This window comes from Patella vulgata, chromosome 5 (assembly GCF_932274485.2).
Source record: "Patella vulgata chromosome 5, xgPatVulg1.2, whole genome shotgun sequence".
NCBI classification, from domain to species: domain Eukaryota; kingdom Metazoa; phylum Mollusca; class Gastropoda; family Patellidae; genus Patella; species Patella vulgata.
The window spans coordinates 27,584,832-27,608,227 of record NC_065883.2 but is presented as its reverse complement, the minus strand read 5'-3'; the positions used below and the strand labels follow the sequence as shown (position 1 = coordinate 27,608,227).

The 23,396-nt window shown below is 32.5% G+C and overlaps 1 protein-coding gene across 2 annotated transcripts in view; it reads right to left on the bottom strand.

Moving 5' to 3' along the window:
* Positions 1–544: 544 nt before the first annotated feature.
* LOC126822503 (uncharacterized) overlaps positions 545–23,396 on the bottom strand; it is a 33,847-nt gene continuing 10,995 nt past the window's right edge. Inside the window, exons 2-13 of one of the 2 annotated variants that reach the window (XM_050551441.1) lie at positions 18,288–18,341; positions 16,768–16,923; positions 15,362–15,600; positions 13,220–13,323; positions 11,264–11,812; positions 10,657–10,789; positions 9,250–9,318; positions 7,994–8,090; positions 7,358–7,400; positions 6,938–7,098; positions 5,847–5,924; positions 545–5,400 (exon numbers count right to left, since the gene is read on the bottom strand). In XM_050551441.1, coding sequence (XP_050407398.1) covers positions 5,263–5,400; positions 5,847–5,924; positions 6,938–7,098; positions 7,358–7,400; positions 7,994–8,090; positions 9,250–9,318; positions 10,657–10,789; positions 11,264–11,812; positions 13,220–13,323; positions 15,362–15,600; positions 16,768–16,923; positions 18,288–18,341 — 1,821 coding nt within the window. In that variant the 3' untranslated portion in view covers positions 545–5,262. The remainder of the gene's footprint in view (positions 5,401–5,846; positions 5,925–6,937; positions 7,099–7,357; positions 7,401–7,993; positions 8,091–9,249; positions 9,319–10,656; positions 10,790–11,263; positions 11,813–13,219; positions 13,324–15,361; positions 15,601–16,767; positions 16,924–18,287; positions 18,342–23,396) is intronic. The other variant, XM_050551442.1, reaches the window with a different exon arrangement.

The window sequence follows — 23,396 nt, the reverse complement described above, 5'->3', positions numbered from 1 at the left end:
CTGAAGAATTAACCTGACAGTCTGCCAGTGTACATGCCGTAAAATTTTAATTTATCACACAATAAATACAGTTAAATTTATAGTTGCTATGGGATATTGCTATGTTAACCAGCGGTTGCCAGGCAAGAAACACTCACATTTTGCAAGAGGTAGAGATAGAGAACAAGCTAAAAAAAAAAAAGGAACCAAGATCTTTGGGTAATATACATACATTTCAAGTTTCATTAAAATTGTGCCCCCTAGAGTGTCCACATGCTAAAAACGTGATTTTTCAAACAATCGGGGACCATAATTCATGAAGCTACGGTCCAATACATGCCGATATCGAAAGGAACCAAGATCTTTGGGATATAAATCTATATTTCAAGTTTCGTCAAAATCAGATAAAAATTGTGACCGGTATAGTGTCCTTAAAGTGATTACAGACAGGCGGATGGGGGCGACGACAATATACATCCACAGGAAAATTAGTCTTCTGACAAAATTTTTAAATTGGTAACGTTTAAAGTACAAATCCCACTTCAAGATACACGACAAACACAACTCATTTGAAAAATAATATTTAATGCAGGAAGCTATAAATATAAAATAATTCTTTTTTTACATCATAGAAAAGATACAATTTTCTTAGAAGAAATGGCTAACATTGATCTGAATTGGAAATTGTAAACACTATCCAGCAAAGTATTACATGTATATATTGTTCATTTATTACTTTTGAGCAGAAAAGACTATAGCATTCTGTTGATTAAATGATCAGGATTGATATAAGATTAAGAGAATATAACATACCATAATACTTAAAGATTTAGTCAACAGTATTATAGCTTCTTTAGATATTATATAAGCATATTAAAAACATAAGAAATTAAATGAACATGGTAGACTCCACTGATTTAATACTTGATATTACAATGTAACATGGGTCAAAGTTAAAGCAGAGACAGTTTATCAAGTTTTTCAACCCAGAATATATCATATAATCATACATGTGTGTCTCATTGAAATAAAATAAGGCACTTAATCTATTCACTCTACATAATCAATATTTTACAAAAAATGTCCAACTTTCTTGGGTTTCTATAAACAGCAGTAACCTTAATAACAATTAACATCATATCTACATTCTTTGTTTTGTCATAGTCAAATATATCTGCCTTAGGTATATTCATTTAGTTACCATGTATACTTTGGTCAGTCTAGACAATGGGCCATTTTCAAGGATTTTCTAGTTGTAAGAGTTGTTAAATATGCATTATATAAGAGATCAACATCTGGCCTTTCTTGATCGAATTTTGAAGTTTTGACAATAGTAATGATTATGATTACCAGTGCTAGAATAATAAAACAAAGAGTCTTAATTTTTAGTCTTTCAAACAACAGTCTCTGTGAGTGCCGTCCATTTTAATGCTTAAATGGACAATAACACTCTTACTGGCTTGAAAGCTCCAGAAAATAAATAATATCTCTATCTAAGTACTAGATGTTTAAGTGTCCTACCTGTTGTGTAAATTATCCATTACATCCAATTTTACTTGTCCAGAGGGCTCGAAAATATTTTTAAATTGAAGTTTCATTTGAAAAGGTTTACGTTAGACGTTTCAAACCATTATGTTGAATTTTTCAAAAATTTTAAATAAGGTGTGTTAAGATGAAATTTGTATCATCAATTAATTGAAATATTCTAAAATAGTACAATTTGTTGACCAGAATAAAGATTGGGACATACTATTCAGTTACAACAAGAGTGGTATTGAGCCTTCAATGATAATATGGTTGACATTGTCTAATCCACTCAATATCTTAGCCATCTGATTAGCTAGAGAGTTTAGTCCCGAAATGACCTAGTTTGTGTCGAGTGGACTTAAACCCCATTTCTCTCTCTCTCTCTCACCTGGAGAGTTGATTATGGGCTTGTCATGTGAATAAATGTCTCATAACATTTGTAGCTAGACGACCTGCAATAGGCAGAATTAGCTCTTACATAATGCATCTTTAATAATCAAATTTTTAAAAATAATACTGTAGGTTAGTGGCTATGATTGCACTGAAGTATGTCTTCGGACACTGTTTGTAGAGGTATATTGATAAGCTGGAGGCAAATATCTAACAATTTCTTTTATACAAAAACAAAACAAAGGTAGTTCTAATTATTTTACCCTATTTTACCATACGGTCTTTGCTTCAAGTACAGCAAACAATAGTCTGAACAACATAGCATCTATTGTACATATAGTAACTTTGTGTTCACTTACTGGAAAAGTTTCAATCCATATCCAAGGTGACGGTCATTTTTCAAAAAAATGTATACATTTGGGTGTTAATTTGTCCAGACTATATTTGTTTGAGTTGAAGCAGTAACAATATAAGCGGACGTAGTAGAGATTTAACAATGGTACTAAACTTTCTAACAGCAGATTCAAATCCATTATAAACTATGGAATATTACTATTACCCTTAGAATAAAAAAAAAAGAACTATCTTTCCAACGATAGTTACTTTCTATATCCTTTTAATAATAACCCTGGTAATCATCCTGTGAAAGCTTCAAACTTCTTTAATAAAACAATTATATCTATAATGTCTTATCATTTTACTCTGTGTTACCATTACATACAAATAACTTAAAATACAATTTTTAGTAAAATAAAGACAAAGAATATTACCCACGTAAAACCAAACAAAAAACATCAAAACAAAAAACAACTACCGGTACATGACTAGGGATTTGAAAACTCCACACATTAAAATTAAATTCTCTAATGATTTCTTAAATAAATCTTAAATTTTGCTTTTAAAAATTGTTTGGAAAACATAATTAAAGTCTGTGATTGTCATTTGAGGGATTTTTAATCCCTTGTTAACTAAAATATTGTGAAAGTTGAATCTTTAAACATAATATCAGTCCAAAAATGGTTCAATTCCATTCAGTACTTACTGAAAATTTGATAACAAACAGCATCCTGTATAATATGATATGAAGGCTTATATGGTCAGACAAGACAGCTCTACCATTGATATTGTGATTTGGTTTTCTTGATTACAATTTTAAATGTTAAATAATCAGTTTGAGTACATTTTAGTTAATTGTCTGAAAAATGCAAATGTCAATCAGCAAGCTTTAAATATATTCACAAAATAAACAAATCCAATTACACTCAATTCCAATGTTTAAAACTATGTTAAAATAATAATCCTTAATAACATTTCATACATTACATCAATTGTAAACTAAATATAAATTGACTCATAGAAAGTTATAAAAGTTGAGTATTATTTTAAAACAAAAGAAAGATCATACAGCATAAAATCACATAATCATAAATATTTATTAAAACAAAAGAACTGTCATGATAAGCTATTGTTGACACAAAAAATACTGTCATGAAGGTTGCAAAACAGCCATCATAATAATATCCATGAAGCTAATGTCTGACAAAAATAAATACTTGTATACTGATAGTGGCCATACTGGAGGACAGACATTAGGTAGATCAACAAAGGAAATAATAACAACAATGTTATGATAATTATTACAAATGTCAAGCTGTAGGAATAATACCAATAAACATAGGAATAATAAAATAATATGTGATAGACAGTAGTAGACAGGTAATGAAAATAATAGATGATAGTAATAGTAATGGTAATAATAAATAGGGGATGAGCAGAAGTAAGGATAACTAATATGGAAATGATTGATAGAAAGTAGTAATGCAAATAATAGACAGAAAGTAGTAGTAATGATAATAATGATTAATAGACAGTGGTTTGTAGTATATATAATAAAAAGAGGATAGTCATAAAAATGATTGATAGAAAGTTGTAATAAAAGTAATGGTTGATAGTTTGTAGTAATGCTAATAATGATTTATAGTGTCTGATAAGATGATTAATAGAGAGTAGTAGTGGGAGTATTAATGATAGACAGTAGTACTATGAGAATGATAGACAGCAGAACTATTAAGAATGGTAATGATAGACAGTAGTACTATAAGAATGATAATGAACGACTATAATAATGTTGACATTTAAAAGAATAATAACAAGCAAACAGTAAGGCTGATGTCCCCTGCCGCAATCCCAAAATAAATAGATGACACATATTAATTAATTACACTTTTAATTTTATCTTTTTGAAAAGTATTGTGTAATCAAACTGATTAACTATACTTGGTCTAAGCATAAAATGTTCACGACCAAACTCTATCAAGGTTCTGAAGTACCTGGTTTTGAAACTATACACAAAGTTTCATCACTCTCCATCAGTTAGAATAAAAGTTATTGACCTCCAAAGTCTCAACCAATCAAATTGCTTACCTCTCGGCTAACGCTTAGCAGAAAATGATCATTATGTAACTTAGTCAAGGTACTGATGTAAGGAAACATACACAAAGTTTCACAACTCTCACTCAATTAGAATCAAAGTTATCGAGCTACAAAGTCTCCATCAATCAAATTGCTTATCTCTGCTTACCCTAAGCAAAAATGCTCATCTTTAAGCTTCATCAAAGCATTCACCTAATAAACACCTACACCAAGTTTGTACATTCTAGCTCAATTAGAAGAAGAGTTATTGTGTCTTAAAAAGTTGACAGGCAGATGAACAGACCCATTTTAATAGTCCACTGCTTTCTTCGAAAGGTGGGGGACAAAAACAATGGAATTTAAAGATCCTAAATACAATAGCATCTAATATCAAATGGTGTGTATATTGGTATACATGTATGGAACTTATAACCATCATCTAAAATCTAGTTTTACTTATTGTTAAGAGAGGCCACTATTGGCCCATTATTTTCTGTTAATAATTCTACTGACAAAATGTGAAAATACAGTGAACACACTTTAACATATATGAAACAAGGAAGACGGAAAACTGAACGCACTTTCTAAAAAATTAAAAAGTAGCAAAAATATAGGTGGAAAACGAGGATAATGACATAATATATCACAGAAAAAAGAAAGGTGTCATATGACAAATGATATCAACCAATCCGCAGATTTTCTTTTGGATCTCACAAATTATTGGCCTAATAATGATGATGAATCTTAATGATAAAATCATCCAGAAGTTCATCAATCAAAATAAAGCTTGCATTTGTCTGAACTCTGAACCAATGACAACACTTCTTAAATGTTTATTAGAATCAACTGGAAATAATAACCAGTTTATCTACGTTCCTTCTGGGCAAACAAAATGGTGCCTCAACAAAGAATAATAAAGCTTGTTTACAATGTAAACAATATGAATACTTTTAACTAGATAGTAACTTGTCGCGCTAACATGACAGCTGGTTGTAAATACTGTTGAAGGTGAAAAATAGCCAATGGTTGTTTACTGATCATATCTTCAAATGGAAATTTATCTGAATTTGCTTTCCTTGGACCAAAATCCATCTGAAAAGAGTAAAGAAGTACATAATGATAAAAAGTGTCAAGGTTATAATATTTCTGTACATCACATGCACATAAATTATAACGTCTACCATTGAGTCAAGTGGCAGGATTTCAAGTCTGCAGACATGTATGTGATAAGGGGTAAGGAGGTTGTCTGCCTAACATAGTGGGTTTTCTCCGGGTCATCCAGTTTCCTCTCACTGCTAAAGACGCTCATAAGCGCAAGTGAATTAATGAAATGAAATTGTCTCATATTTTAGTCTCAAAATGACCTAGTTCGTGTTGAGAGGACATAAAAACCATTTCGCTCTCTCTATACTATATAGGTACCTAGATAATCATATCTATAAAGTCATTGTTTTAAGTGATCGTCACGATTATCAAGTCAATCAAACAGTTTAACAATGAAATTCCCTAAATGAAGTTTGTACAGTACACAAACTAACCTGCATCAAGTATGTTACAATAGAATAAACTCTTTTATCTTTTCTTGCTGGTTCTATGATCCAACCACTCGGTAATAACTAGAAAATATACCAATAAATACTACACAATATGAAAATGATAATTACATTAATAACAAAATTAAAACAGAAATAAAAAATGCACCAATTCTATTTGTTTTAGTTTAAATTCCACAATTAGACACTATAGGCCATCAACAAAATACATTTTCAAGAAAAACAAAGTGTCTTTAAGTTTTTCTTAACACAAATCCATACAAACTCAAATGAACTATAAAGTTTGGGGACATTTTCCAGCTTATGATAGTGCTTTATATAATTGAATTTGGGCCTTAAACATACATTATGCAAGAGCTAAATCAGTATATTGCAGGTCTTTCTTTAGGCCTGAAATGTTATCTAAATTATTATTAATTAGACATTTATTAACAAAACAAGACCATAATCGACTCTCGATGGCATCAGATACTCTAGATTTTAACTAGATTAAAACAGTTTGCCATTTAAAAATTTAATTTAAAAATGGGAAAGCGAGGCTAAGTCCCGATTATACCAGTGCCCAGGTTACCACTGTGCACACATCTTGTCAAAACTACAAACAATGATAACTTGGCTGAGAATGAAGTAATTTGAATGAAATTTTCAATATTTTCTTTTTTTATCATCTATTTTTGAATTATTATAGCAAGAATGACCAACTCTTTATTAAACTCTTAACTAATGTATCTTTAAACACTGGTGCATAAAAATCATGAAATATGCTGCAATTCGGATTTCCCTATAAAAAAACAGCCATCATAAGTTGGTAACTAAAGGAGAACTCATGCCATCGAGATTCCCCTGTAATGTCACAGACATGATACTTTATAAATTAAAGGAGAACTTGAGCCATAAAGATTCCCCCTACATCACAGTCATCATCCATGTTAATTAAATACAAACCAATTTGTACATTGGGTTGTGAATGATAGAAACTATATATTTCAGTAAAAGACATGAATAAACAATTGCAAGGGTTGAAGTTCTCCTTTAAAGTGTAATCTGATGAAAACCATAATGTTATTGATACATACCGTAGGTTTAATACATGATTCACTTGAAGGTTCAGTTGGTTTATAATCTATAGTTTGATATGAGAGAGTATACTTTTCACTGTCTTTTCTCTCACTCTGTAAAACACACATCTCACAACAATCTTTACGTAATAACTGTTGTACTTCATGATACTGATAAACTGTTGATAAAAACAGATATTATTACACTGATAGATTGTTGATAAAAACAAGTATTATTACACTGATAAATTGTTGCGAAAAACAAGTATTTTTACACTGATAAACTGTTAAAACATAATTGTGTTCTATTGTGTTCAACCACAAAGCGGTGATAATTCGATCCTTTTGTCATGCACAAATGATTTATTTGTGAGTTTTAACCTATGAGTCATATATGAGCAGTCACACTGATCCTACAGAAACTGTATCTATACATACCTATTTTCATTCTATCAGAGATTTTTTCTAAAATATCGACTTTCTGAAATTAAAATACATTAAAAAATTAATTCCAACTTGATCTTTTCCTATCAGCAACATGTAACAAACAGCAACAAAAAATATTCATGAATTATATAGCATGAAAACAGTGTTAGTCCTGAAAAATAATGCTTTTTATTCATGTTACAATACAGAGCTATCATACATGTGGAGGTGCTGCTTTTGGTGGACACTAAACATTTATAGCATACCAAAACGTTTCTTCATTTGTATGCTAACCTACACTCATTCAACAACAGAGATTTGTGTCAGAACCAGTCGATACCTTATGAAAAAGGTAATATCCTGAATTCAGATATCCCAAATAAAAATATTGTTTCAATAACCCCCCACCCCCAAAAAGACCCCAACAAAGTAATATTTTGAAAACAAATTTACAGGTCAGGAGATATACCTCTTATTTTCCTTGTAGAGTCTGAAATGAATAGTTTAAAAAAAAGGTCACCAAATTTGGCAAATCTCCTTTAAATATTAAACCATATTTTCTATTTCCAGTGCACTACAGTTACCTGGACAATGATATAACATATTGTGAAAGATGAACAATATCTACAATACCATTCATTAACATACCTTTAAAGTCTCATCATATGTAAATCTTGTTCGTGGATTTTTTAGATTCTCCCAGACTATTTTAGGTGGAGCTTGAATTAAACCTTTACCCATATAACTAGATAAAGAATAAAATAATTGGCAAAACATTTTACAAAAATACACATATTCAAACAGAACAGTAACAGGTTGCCAGGCAATGAAACACAGACCACAGTCGTCAGAGCCGTCTATTAGTTATATCACGCTATGAATTTTTAAGTAAATAAAAAGCAAAATCTTTATAATATAAATTATGTGTTGACAAGATTTTGTGTTATAGTCAATGGAAATAAATCTACAAGTAGTTGTCAGGCATTGGTGTAATTGTTATTCATCGCAATAATCGAAAATAAGAACATAAATCTAAAGTAGATCAGATAATGACTTTCTGTGTTAAAAAATTCGCAAGTTTCTGCAAAGTCAGCTAGATAAATTTCAACTAGATTGGATTATAACGCTGTTTAACCCTTTCATTGCGTCTAACCGGTAGTACCGGGTTTTATAAAATGTCATTAAAATACACGTACCCGGTATTACCGTGTACTCAGTAAAGCCCTCGCTAAAATTAGTACCGTAACTGCAAGTGCCATCTATTGTATTTTCTATACACTATAACATATTTCCACGTGTTTCAAAGCGGCAAACCGTAAAATGGCGGAGTGCATAGTGACAACGTACTTGAACGTAGACAATGCACTCTCGATGAAGTCGTGAATGACGTCTTGCGGACCAACACGTGGACAATTTCGAGGCGGGTGATACACATAATTCGTTACTTGATAATGATAGTAGTAAGGACAGTGATTGGTATTCCTGAGTCCCGAACGTGTAGATCTATTGACTGACTATATTGATAATGATATGAGACTTGGGGATGAAAGTGAAAGTGAAAGTGAAAACAAGGTATTGCAATCTGCACGTGGTGATGACAGCGGGAGACGTGATACGCGTGTTCGTGGTGGCATTGCTCATGGCTGCTATTGATATTTTTGTTCAATTTATATATCTAATGAAAAAAACAATATCTCATAAGTATTTCATTGAGAAAAATTCGTTTTCGTGTTAGCTTTAGTGAAAAATGAGAAATCCAAAATGGCCACCATGACGTCACGTGACTACATTATTATGCAAATTTCCAAAATGCTATTTTTTCCTCTTAGCCCAACCTCATGCCCATCTATTCCTTTCTTTCAATCTTTTGCATGTTTAGATGGAGTAATGTTGTCAGTACTTACCACTGAACTGTACAGGGTTCTTTAAAAACTTTCTTTAACATAACAATATCATTCTCTATACCAGTAAATCTGTATGTAAAAAATTATAGTATAAAAACAGATTTATAACTCTAAAAGTTGTGTCAGATATTTCAACTATGGTTAAAGTCAGTGATCCTGACTTATAGTATACCATCACACTGTGTGCTTTAGTATTTCAAATCATTGAAAGTAAATACATAAACAATTCTCCCTGAACCGAGTACAGACTAAAATCATTCGGAATAACAATATGTTATATCCTGTTTGAATGATAGAAATGGAGGATGATTATGGGTGAGGTATTTAATACTTACACCCAACCCCTAGGTGATTAAAATGAGTTATCAAATAGTTGCACCAAACAATTAGATGACTATAATTTGATATCTAATACTTACACCCAACCATTAGCCGATTATAATGCCATTAGATGATTACAATGAGGTATTGATTATAAATACTTAGATCATTATTATGAGGTACTAAATACTTACACCTAGCCATTAGATGATCATAATGAGGTATAAAAATACTCATACTCAAACATTAGATGATTATAATGAGGTATCAAATACTTACACCCAACAATTAGATGATTATAATGAGGTATTAAATACTTACTCCCAAATTCTAGATGATTATAATCGGATATTAAATACATGTACACCCAACCATTAGACGATTATAAGGTATTAAATACTTACACCCAACCATCGGATGATTATAAGGAGGTATTAGAGGAATATAAATGAGTATTAAATACATAGAGCCAACCATTAGATGGCTATTAATGAGGTATTAAATACTTACACCCAAACATAAAATGATTATGATAAGGTATTTAATACTTAAACCCATTAGATGATTATAATGAAGCATTAAATACTTACATCTAAACCATTAGATGATTATATAAATACTTACACCCAACCATTAGGTGTAGGATAAAGCATGAGACTGAGGTTATGCTGGGGAAAGAAAGACAGAAGAAAATAATCTGAGAAAAAGAAAAACTGAGATTGACAGGCCAAGGTTTTTCTTTCAAGGTTTTTTCTGAAGTCTTTCTTCCCCAGCATAACCAAAGTCGAGGACTTATAAACCGCCTATGTTTACATGTATGTAAAATTAGAATATCCCAGAATTCCAGTAAGAAAAACCTTATTTCATGTTTTCTTATGGAAAATAAAAACCTACCCGGAAGAATAACCTGTAACAGGTTTAAAGAAACATTTCTAGAAGAATAAAACCAAATTCCCCTGTATATATTCAGAGTGGCCCCCAACTTTCATACTGCAAGTTATTTCGGGCATAGAATATACCTCACATATCAAAGAGATTTAGCGCTATAGGTTTATAAATAATTATAATGAGGTATTAAATACTTACACCCAACCATTAGATGATTCAGCTTGTTCTTCAACAGATTTATCTAGTTCTATATTAGAGGCTTTCAACGCTTCAGCCATTATCTCTCCTGCAGCAAAATTAGCTAATGTTTTATACTGACTTTCGCTTGGATCTGTAATGAATTAATAAACACAACACTTAAAACCCATTACAGTATTATTATGAATTTTCATTTGACAATGAATATATTTAAATGTTGTGATAAATCAAATGAATTGGGATTTAAGAAAAGTTGTGGTAATATAGGTAATAAATTCAGTGTTATCATCAAACTGAATACTTATTTTGTCATTTGAATAATCACTGCATATTCAAATATTTCATTCAATTCAAATGGTCCATGCTTTGATTGTTTTTGGCATATTTTTAGATTTCTAGAAATTGTGAATCCCTGAAAGTAATATATTTCATTATCTGTGTATTTATATTAACATTTGTTGATTTCAATAAATTTGTAATCGAATAATAAATAATATCAAAAACTAATTAAATTCAAATATTTGTGTTAGCATTAATGTCATCCATTACAATCATTTTGATTTGTTAACAAGTTTGAAAAATCCAGAAACGGTATATATTTTAATACCTGATGGTGATCTAGTCAAAGGAATAGATTTAGTTTGAGATCCATCTGTTTCACTGGCTGATACATTACTATCTACGTCTGCTTGATCTGTTCTACTTATATTGGTGGCTAGATCATCGCGGTCTTGACTAGATTCATTACTACTGCTTCTCACTAAAGGCTCTTTTTTTTTCACGCTGCTACTTCCCTCATCTCGCTGTAAACTAGATGAACGATATCGTAATATAGAATTGTATCGTTTTAACTCTGATTTTTGCAGTTCTAAAAGTTTTCCCGAGTTTCCTGACATGAAAGAACGAACACGCGTGAGAAAACGTGTTGGATTTCGTTTTGTCCCGTCAATTTGATCGACAGAGCCGTTTGGCTCTGACTTAGTTTCTATTTGAGCTGGACTTGGCATTGTGAGTGTTGATAGCGGTGTTCCCACAAGTTTTCGATTAATTAAATATTCCTCTAATGCTGATAAATTTCTAGCAGAATAACTGCTTGATTTTGTTTCATCTTCTTGTCCACAATGGCTGATGATTGATAACATACATTGGTCAGTTTCTGTTAAGTAAAAATAAAAAATAAAAAAGGAAATTACTTTCAGAAAAACATCAGTTCTAAAATAGTACATATTATATTACATTGAAGAGTACTTCTCCGTTATTTTCATTCTCATTAAGAAAATAAATGTCATTAAATTTTGTTTATAATGTATCATATCCAAAATAAACTTGGCTAAACTTTTTATTAAAAATCTTAATTCTATTAAGTTTAACATAGATAATAATATGACTGTAGCATGTCCCTACTTATACATGTAATTAGGCCACATAAAGAAATTGTTTTAACAGGGTCGTATGACATGTTTGCATTTCTTGAACTGAGGTGAGGCATTTATATTAGACATTCCCAGTTGAATTTGAAAGTGTCCAGCAAGCTCAGCTATCATGTACACAAAACCAATAAATAAGATTAATAATTATAAATGGCGATATGCGATTATGGACAATGATGAATTGACTATTTTTTTCAGGAAATGGCGATCGCTGATCCTTCAATTTAAGTCCTCGAGATATTTTCAGACCATTCTTTTGCATATGATAATTATCCTGCAAACTTTATCTAGTAATCTGTGCTTTTGTTGCTAGACTGAGAACCAGAGTATTCATTTAGTACGGCCTAATATACATCAAACTCTATACAGAATCAAACATAACTTGACACTTTAAATGGAAAATGTTTCTGTTTTGATTGATTTCCTTTAGAAATATATAATAAAGAGAATAATTTAAATGACAAATAAGATAATATAAGAAGTAAAAAAAGTAAATATCCAGAGTCAAACAAAAAATAAATATAGATAGGCATTAAAATAGCTTCTTTAAATACAAATCTGATATCATTAAAATGAAAAAACAGTTGTTTTTCCCCGTACAGACATTCCCTAACATTCCAAACAGGTGTTATATTCAGATAGAATCAAGAAATAGTTAAGCATTTAAAATATTGCTACTGTTTGTGAGTGAATATTTATAATTTTGTTATATAATTACAATAATGATTGTTACATTGGTTTGTCCAAATCATGTCTCTAGTCTTCATCAGCGTACCGTATTCAAGCAAATAAGCAATTACCAGTATGTACTCAAAAATTTTGATGCAAGAAAATATTCAAATATGCACATAGTTAATAAAAAGGCTTCATTTCACATCTTAATTTGTGCATTACCGATATCAATGGCAATATATTTCAATAAAAAAAGTACACCTATTTAAAATGATGTAATCCTTCCTTTTATCGAATGTAAGAATCAGTTTTGAAGCCAATAAACCAATAATCAATCCCCTACACAGTTTCTTAAAGAAATAAATAATATAATAAAGATACCGTCTACGTTACCCCCATAACCATCCATGCCATGTGCTATAAACAGAGAGGGGAGATAACTCATTATAAACGATACCGACCAAACCAACCTTCTACAGGCTGAGCGAGATAAAATGTCCATTTCTGTCCAGCTTCATTTATTTGTAACAACCAACAGCATCCATTCTCTTCACGATTAGAATACCTGTAATGTATTAACAAAGATATAGATGTAAATTAATATTCAGGGAGTGAGTACTGAACACTGAATTTGTTGTACTTTAATAGAATTTTTATTTCAAATTTGAAATAAATTTTTCCCAGATGCAACATCAATTTATCATTTTCTCTTCATCCCAATTCTTAAACTTTTCTCTTTTTTTTTTCAGCTACTAAAATAGACATAGGGCAATTAGTTATCCCTTCTTGATGAAAATATACAGATTAGAAATACATTTGGTTAGATTACTAACTTATCAATACTTATCTTCAGTTAACTATTTCAGATCAACACTAAATCTTCAGTTCATTATTTCAAGACAGATTCAGTGATGGGATTTTCCCGTATATTCCGGACATGTCCGACGCTATTTTCCAAACGTCGTAAATTGTCCGACCAGGAATATGCCGAATCGGACATCAAGACATGGTAAATAATATTCAAAATTCCTAAATTAATATAGTGTACTGAGTGTACAACTACCACTCAACCCGATTATCGTTGATAATAGGCTGGATTGATTAGGTAATTAAGTGATCAACGTATTTATCGTTTTATACGGTCTATACACATACCTTGATTAACTACGTACTTAATCTACCTTGATTGACTGACTTAATTCTTTGTCGGACAATTCATCAATTCAATCCTGAACAGAAGTCATTGCTTCTCCTTTGTCAGGCTATATATCAATCCAATAAACTTAATCTATGTGATTAATCCTTGATTTCTTTATTGTCTCACGTTTTAATCTCCTTGATGTTGGCTGTAGTCATATATGTCACATATCCTGATAGTATATAACACCCCAAATCAATATACATTGTGTCTGATAACTTGTCTGTGATATTTCTTCAGTGGAAGGAAGCCGAAGTTAAATAAAGCTATTTCACACACACGCAAAATGAAAGTAGAAATCTCGCGAGACACGTGGAATTAAGAGGTGTAAACGTGCCGAATCTAATACGTCTGTTGTCGGGAGAAAAGATTCTATTTTGATGGCATATTGTCGGATTTATGATCATATTTTGAATGGGGTTTATGTTTTTAAATAAATAAATAAACACGCTAAAACATGTTGACGAATATTTTGATTGGAATAACGTAAGTAGTTACGGTAATTGTTTTAGACGATAGCACATGCTTCGAGTCGAATGGGATTTTTTAGCACTTGGTGTCACTCGCTCGTTGTATTATAGAGCAATGTTTACTACCGTTTACGGTCAATTATTTTACCTTCCGTATATAAATCGAAACAGAGTATAGGACGAATGCCGGACTTCGCTGAAAAATGTATCAACTTATGACCCGAAAAATACGGTAAATTTGGGGGAATTTGAAACCGGTACGGATGGGCAGTAGTCGGCACGCTTTCATTCTATACTGTCATGTAATTTTGTAGGAATATTATTGACATAAATTTGAATACCATACGGGAATTAAATGTGAAAAATAACGAGGTGCACCTACTTTTTTTATTGCGTATGAATTTGAATATTTTGTTGACACGTGATTCTTAATTGTGGTTTGAAAACGCCTGCTTAAATAATGATAAGAGTTATGTCCCTTTATTTTCGGGAAGAAAATGTCCGACAACTAAAATTTTGAAATCCCATCACTGGTTAGACTCCTTTATTCAGTTAACAATTTTAGATCAACACTAATTAAATCATTTCAGATCAATGATTAATCTTCAGTTAATCATTTCAGATCAACATTTAATCTTCAGTTAATTATTTCAGATCAACATTTAATCTTCAGTTAACTATTTCAGATCAACACTTAACATATTCAGTTAACTATTTCAAATGCAGTTCAGCTACTGAATATTGTCGGATTTGCTATTTTAGGCAAACTTCTGACTTGTACGGCATCTCCCAGGTTAGAGTCACTGAATATTTTAGCGACATGTACACAAGGTTTGACAAGTGTGTTTTTAGTCTATTACCATATAGCATTTCTAGCATGCCGAATTTTGAAAGAAAATTTACTAGGTTTACCTCCATTATACCAATAAACTTACCGACTGTATTCTTCGGTGACTGTCTGTGTAACAAGTGACTCCCAAGATGGCTGATTTAGCCATGTTGATTTACGATAAACCTTTTCTTCCTTGATAATATCATGATGTACATGAGGCGTTGTTCTGGATTTGGTTGGAGTTTCTTGCGGCGTTGTTGAGGTGAGGACGAAGGACGTTGCTATGACGCCAGGTTTCCATTCACAAGTTAAAGAAATGTCTTTTAACAACTGAAGAACAAACTGGAAAAAAATTGCATATTTGTTCCATTAAATTTTACTACTAACAGAAAGAAATTTATTATTATAGAATTATTTCAACAGTATTGATTTTACAATGATTGAGAGAGAGAGAGAGAGAGAGAGAGAGGGAGAGAGGGGGAGAGAGAGAGAGGGAGATGGGTGTTAACGTCTCGACACAAACTAGGTCATTTCGGGACTGGTTCAATTTTATTTCATTAATTCGCTTGCTTGTAGGTGTCTTTAGCAGTGAGGGGAAACCAGGGGACCCAGAGAAAACCCACGAGGGTGGACAGGCAACCCTACTTCTTGTCACGTACAAGTGGTGAATCGAAACCACACCACCTGATTCAATGATAGACCTTATGATGCAACCCGCACATGCTAACCATTCGGTCATTTAACCCCCCTCATAGATAAACAGAAGACAAACGCACATACAAGCCAAATAATACCACAGTGAAATTGTAGGCTATAAACATTAAAAGTATGATCAAATCAAGAGAATGATGGTTTTGAATCTTCCAAGAAGTTGGTCAAATAAAGTTGGTTTATTCAAAACAGTAATTAAAACACATTTCGGTTTCTATTAAGGGCGCTAAATCACTAATATTTGGGACTTAGAAATTGACACAAATGGGTCGCAACGCATATAATAATGTAATATGAATGTATTTTTACTCTCATTTCAAATCACGTTATGTTTGGCTAAATACGCTGGACGTCTCAATCGAATGGCAATCTCTAGCGTCTGGATATTTCAGTCTAATAATAGTATTTATCGCACATGCTCTCCAGATAAGAATATGATGTCCCTGTTTCACATAACTTGTGGAATATGTCTAGCCTCGTTTTTCGAGTCCCTTTATGGTACAAGATTCGTGTACTAATGGTAAAATGTTTATTTTGTCTTCAATATTTGATATCAGAAGTCCATCTTTTCCTGGTAAAATAACAATATCAATATTGATTTTAACTGACAAACAATCGTGTTTTCAATTACGAAAACTTTGGATGATCTGGAGTTAGAGACTTTAAGCTGTTGTCATGTATGGGGCAGTCCTCTTGAACTATTAGATACCATTATTAGATCTTTTCTTTTTTGTCTGTTGTGTGGTAAGATTATAGTTCAATCATGATCGCTCATTTGCAATCCATTATTTAGCTCACCTGTGAGGAAGCACGGACTTTACTGTAAGCTCCATAAACTTTGACATTGTTGAGAACTTGATGACCATCGGGCTGAGTGAGAAAATGAAACCAGACTCGATGTCCATGAGAGAAGCTATCAATCTTCCAACCCTTCTGACAGGATACTGGAAATGGCTGAAAACAGATTCCAAAAAGGTAAAGGTCTGTAGACAGTCTAGGTACATAATTAATCAATACCGCACAAATTACTAATCACTTTCTTTTTTTAGATACTGAAGATTTATGATGACTTCTTTCAATTAATGTCCAATACTAGTAAATGTCATTAAAGTGAATACCGATAGTTGGATCTACTTTTCAGTGTCTGTTCTACTGAATTGAAAAGCCCTTCTTGATTATATCATAATTAGTACATTTACAATTGAGAGTTGTGAAATGCCATGTACCCAAAGTCAGTGGCATGCAAGGTGTTGGTTATTGATTGTATGTCATCATGGCTCAAGTATAATGTAGGACTCAGAAATGTGAGAAAGTATATAAAACAGATGAAATAAACTTTTCAATCAAATTAAGTATGGCACCTTGTACTCGAGCTCGAACATCAGACACAGTGTCACAGACATTGTCGGGTACAAATTAACATACTGTATAACATATATATATATATATACATTGTGATAATTTGTACTCGACAAAGTCTGTGACAGGTTCCTTATATCCAGGCTTACGATGATTTCAAATAGCCAAATTTTAATTTCATTCTTTGATTACATGCCACTTCCTGTCACTGAAATTTAGTCAGGCATGTTTATACAATATGAAATTCTACAGAAGTATTTATAATACATGTACATCATATGAGAGAGAGAGAAATGAGATTTAACGTCCACTCGACACAAACTAGGTCATTTCGGGACTAACATATGGTTTAATTTTATTTACATAATTCGCTTGCATGTAGGGGTCTTTAGCAGTGGGAGGAAACCGGAGGACCAGGAGAAAACCCACGAGGTTGGACAGGCGACCCTACTCCTTGCCACATACAACCGGGGATTCGAAACCACACCAGTCGACTGAATGACAGACTTTATGATACAGCGCGCACGCTAATCATTCAGCCATCCAACCCCCCCCCCGTACATCATATGGGAGTTACATGTACGTTAAGACTTCATTACAGCATTCACTATACCATGGCATGGGTAACACCATAATATAATGTTCACTTTATTAAAACAGGCTTTTGTGGCATACCATACATGCAGGGCTTGTGCTACCATTAGGTCAGGTGAGTGCATGCTGACCTTTGACAGTCACAGTTTTTGAGAAAATAATCAAATATTGATATACTACCACACTTTATAATCTAAAACTAATTAAACTGTTTCAAGCTCATGCTTTCATTTTTTTTCCTGTAAACATCTTTCTGTAAAGATCAATGTTAGCACAGAAATGAGCTGGCCTTGTCCTGGGAACAAAATAGGCTGGTCTGGAAAAAGCCTTGTATGTTACATGTACCAAGTTGATTAAATTATCACCTTTGAAAATTTTAAAAGATCTAAAACATCCTTTGATGTCAACCTTCCTTCAATCTGAAAATACAAAATAAAAACAATATATAGATTTAGCTTACATATTATATGAAAATGATTACATTAATACTTTAAATGAAATGTATTGGCTCAGTGTGTAAGGTGCTAGCTCATTTAGCCAGGAGGTCCTGGGTTTGATCTGAGAAAGTTCCATGGGATTTTTCAGGCTGTTTTCACATCATTATAAATTAGTGGTATAGGAAGAAAGATACTGGCAAGAAAGAGTGTCTGGTCATTCAAACAGAATGAGAAACAAAAAGAACTCTTGTCAAATGCAATTCAACGAAGACTAGACGTAATGTTGCTGTCCTCGCAAAAGGTCACTCAAAGCACACTGCTTAACACTCCCACCTTTATGAAGACTGCATTTGTCAGAATAACTGTATAAAAATCTCCTAAAAAACATTATTATAATAGAAATATATGTTCAACTGGTTTTAAAAACTTGTTTCAATTGAGTCTCTAAGTCCGATGTAAAACAAGCCAATAAAGAGGCTGATGTCCCCTGCTGAAATCCGAAAATAAACAGATGACAAATATTAATTAATTACCCATTTACCTTTTTCAAAAGTATCAAGCAAACTAATTACCTATACTTAGTCTAACCAGAAACTGTTAACGGTCAAACTCAGTCAAGGTTTTAAAGTACCTGGGCCCTGTTTCACAAAAACTTCAATCTCCTTAAAATCATCTTAAACTAAAATTCCATCCTAACTTAAGGTAGATGTGTTTCACAAAACGATTTTAAGCATTTTAGATAAAATCCACTAAAATAATATTGTAAGTTAATATTCTATCTTAACTTAAAATAGTGGCGTTTCACAAAGCTATTTTAGGGACAATTTTACCTAAAATCAATTTTAACTTAGGACAGCCGTCACCCTCTCCTAACTTAAAATCACGACATTAACAAACATTGATTAGAGCTACGTTGTGGGATCTATTGCGACATATGGATATATTTGGAATAATGATAATATTGTCATTGTCCCGGGTTGTATAATTTAAACATACTATCATTCACAAAAATAATTTTCATTCATTTTTTTTTTCATTTCATGGGAAATGGTAATATAAGCAATTAGATGATACCCCAAATAAAAACCCCAAGAACAAAAGAACCCCTCAAAACTCTTTGTTACTATTTTATATATTACCATGATTCAAGTATAAATAATATTATTTTCAAATAATTAATAGACCCCCCTCCCCCTCAAAAAAAAATCCTAAAAAAATCTAAACACACTTCATATCTAATGTCTAAAAAAAAATATTTTTGTAGGCCTACAATTGTTTAAAATGAGAGAGAGAGAGAGAGAGAGAGAGAGAGAGAGGGAGGCTTTTCAGGACTAACACATGGTTCAATTTTATTTGAATAATTCGCTTGGGCGTAGGGGTCTTTAGTAGTGGGAGGACACCGGAGGTCCCGGAGAAAACCCAAGAGGTTGGACGTATAACCGGGCAATCGAAACCCCGTCAGTCCTATAATACTAGATACGCCATATGCAAAGTAAATGAAATGAAATGAAAATGAAATGAAAATGAAATGAAATGGGGTTTAAGTCCTACTGTTTTGCTCCTATACTGGGCTAATAAAGATGGGCATACGCCATACAGTGTGCGATGAGGGAAATTTTGCCACCTATCACCTACTCTTATATCGAAATCCGACTGCCAGGGGATCTTTACGTGCATTCCAATATATACACGGGACCTCGGTTTTTCGTCTCATCCGAAGGACTAGACAGCTGTCCTTGTCAGGCCCTGCCTCCTGCATCACTGACAAGGGGGAACCAAGCCGGGAACATATGCAAAGTATTTATGGCTTTGGGGTTATGATGATTTATATCGGAGCCAAGGGTATTTTATATTGGGAATAGATAGGCATTATCCAATAAGGAGTGTGGCACTTTGGCATTTTCAAATTAGTATTGAAAGGGTCCATGGGACTGACATTTCAAATCTAGGCATCGCCGGGACATTGGTTATTTCGTGTATTAATTTAAAAGTTATTAAATACTTTTAAAAATCGACAATAGTTTAGTCTAGATTAATCGTTTGAGTCAGAAATATCACATGTTTGTGACAATTTCTCAGTAGTTTCTGTTATCTAAAATACCATAAAACTACGAAATTCAAGCGATTTAGTTTATCGATACACATTATTTCCATTGAAGCCTGCGAGTAAATCAAATGCCAAGGTCACGAAAGCAACATGCAAGTTCAAGGCCAACCAACTGATACATTTCAAAACAAAAAACATGTAAAAAACTTATTTATTTCATCTCTCTACGATTGACTGACCATGTGCAGACATTGTTACAACGTATGAAACCCCCTCATTGGTATTGTAACGGTTAGTTCAACCTGGCAACAGTTTTCAGTTCCGAAGCGTGTACACTCACACCCTATGTGCCCTCACTGGAATTGTGCACTGTGCGAGAGCGAAAGCAATTTTAACTAAAATCTATTCAAATTGCATTTTAAGTTACAATCGATCTTCGTGAAACGCTTAAAATTTAAAATTTCATTTTGATTTTAGTTAAAATCTATTTTAATGATTTTAGTATAAGTTTTTGTGAAACAGGGCCCTGGTGTGAAACTATACATTAAGTTTCATCACTCTTCATCAGTTAGAATCAAAGCATCGACAAATGAAATTACTTACCTCTGCTTAGATTTAGCAGAAAATGTTAATCCCTGAATTCAGTCAAGACATTCACCTAATGAACATCAAGTTTAAACATTCTACCAGTCAAATTGCTTAGCCTATGCAGAAAATTCTCCTCATCGAACTTAGTCAAATAAGATATTGATATAATGAATCTATACTCAGTTCCATCACTCTCACCCAATTAGAACCAAAGTTATCATTTTCCAAAGTCTCAACCAAATTGCTTATCTCTGCTTAGTGGAAAACGCGCATGATCGTACTCTGCCAAGGCATTCACCTAATAGACACCTACACAACGTTTGAAGATCCTATCCCAATTAGAAGGAGAGTTATTGTGTTCCAAAAGTCTCAACTATTCAAATTCTTTATCGCTCTGCTTACCCTAAGCAGAAAATGCTCATTATTGAACTTAGTCAAGGTATTGATGTAATGAAACTATACACCAAGTTTCACCACTTAATTAGAGCTAAAGTTATTGTGTCCCAAAGCATCAACCAATCAAATTGCTTACCCTACGCAGAAAATGCTCATCTTCAAACCCCACCAAGGCATTCACCCAATAAACACCTACACCAAGTTTGAACATTCTAGCTCAATTAGAGGGAGAGTTATTGTGTCCCAAAAAGAGTGATGGATGGACAGACAGACCCATTTTAATAGTCCCCTGCTTTCTTCGAAAGGCGGGGGACAATATAATTTAACAGTTTATTACCTTACATAGGTTGTTGTTTAATGTCTAATACATAGTATTATGGACAGGTTTATCAAGTTATTTACATATGAAAGAGTAATATACAGAAAATGGGTGAAAACACGAAAAAAGTACATGTAGGTCTAGTGCTTTAATAAAATAGTGAAATTGGTGTCCAATAATGACACTCACATTATACACGAAGAGAGAGAGAGAGAGAGAGAGAGAGAGATGTGGTTTAACATCTACTCAACATAAACCAGGTCATTTCGGGACTAACACATGTTTCAATTTTATTACAATAATTTGCTTGTGCGTAGGGGTCTGTACGTAGCAGTGGGAGGAAATCGGAGGACCCAGAGAAAACCCACTAGGTTGGACACTGGACAGGTCACCCTACTCCTTGTCAGGTACTAGTGAGGAATTGAAACCACACCACTTGACTCAATGACAGACTTTATGATGCAACGTGCAAACGCTAACCAATCTGCTCCCCCCCACACACACATTATATAGTATAGTATAGTATAATATAATATAGAATAGTACACATAGTTCTACTATATTCTAAACTGCTTTATGGCTAAATAAAAGTACAATTATTTTAATTAAACCACTTCTGATAAAATTACTCTAGATGCAAACTATTAAATGGATTTCATGTAAACCTTGATAATTTTCAAACAGCTGTTGGGAGTTTATTTATAGCTGATTCATCTGGCAGTTTACTGACATCTTATCAATTTTATAAAAAAATAAACTAATATCCACTTGGCTAATGGAAAAAGCAGTCAACCGTTTGGAAGTTTAATTTGAAATTAAGGTGAACCAGACATTGATTGCTAGGGTGTACTAGAGCCTGGTCCACCTAAAATTATTTTCTGAAAGCAGATTTATAGTGCTCATTTAGAAAACTTTACAAATGAATATGTAGAATATACAAAGTAATACTAATATGTGGTATTATTTGCAAACCAGTTCATTTGATTTGATTGAGAAGCTTACCATAATTATATACTACACGTATAACATGTTTTAATTCATTGTCTCTATTTTCATTAATAAGATAATATACACAGTTTACTACAATTTAAAACTATTTTTTGCCATGATCTACACATTACTATATATACATGCATATCTATTATATTTTTACTGTACATCCCAATTGTAAATGGGAGTACACTATCTGGCTTACATGACTGTGGTATTTTATTTAATACAATTGGTGATTCATCTTGTCAAATAAATCATAATTACTCTGAAAATATAGTATTGTTATCTTAAATACATTACATTACAGAGAATAAACAGTAAATATGTAATAAAATAAATCAATTCCTTAATGATGTGTTAATGACCTGTGTATAATTTATACACACTAACACTGAATAAATTTTATATGTCCCAGTTTAGAGAAGTATAGAAAAGCCTATAGTATAGTGTTAGGGTTGTCATACATGTAGAACTCCACCTGTTATACAAGTGGCAATAACCTCTGTAAGAGTTTATTAGGGTTTCACACTGGGTAGCCAGTGTGAAACACTATTGTTTTTGTTCGGATTATTATTGTCATTAGGCTTTCAGACTTTCGTCTGAAAGCCTTTTGAGATTACTAAAATTATTATTAGGCTTTCAGACTTTCGTCTGAAAGCCTATTGAGATTACTAAAATTATTATTATTATTATT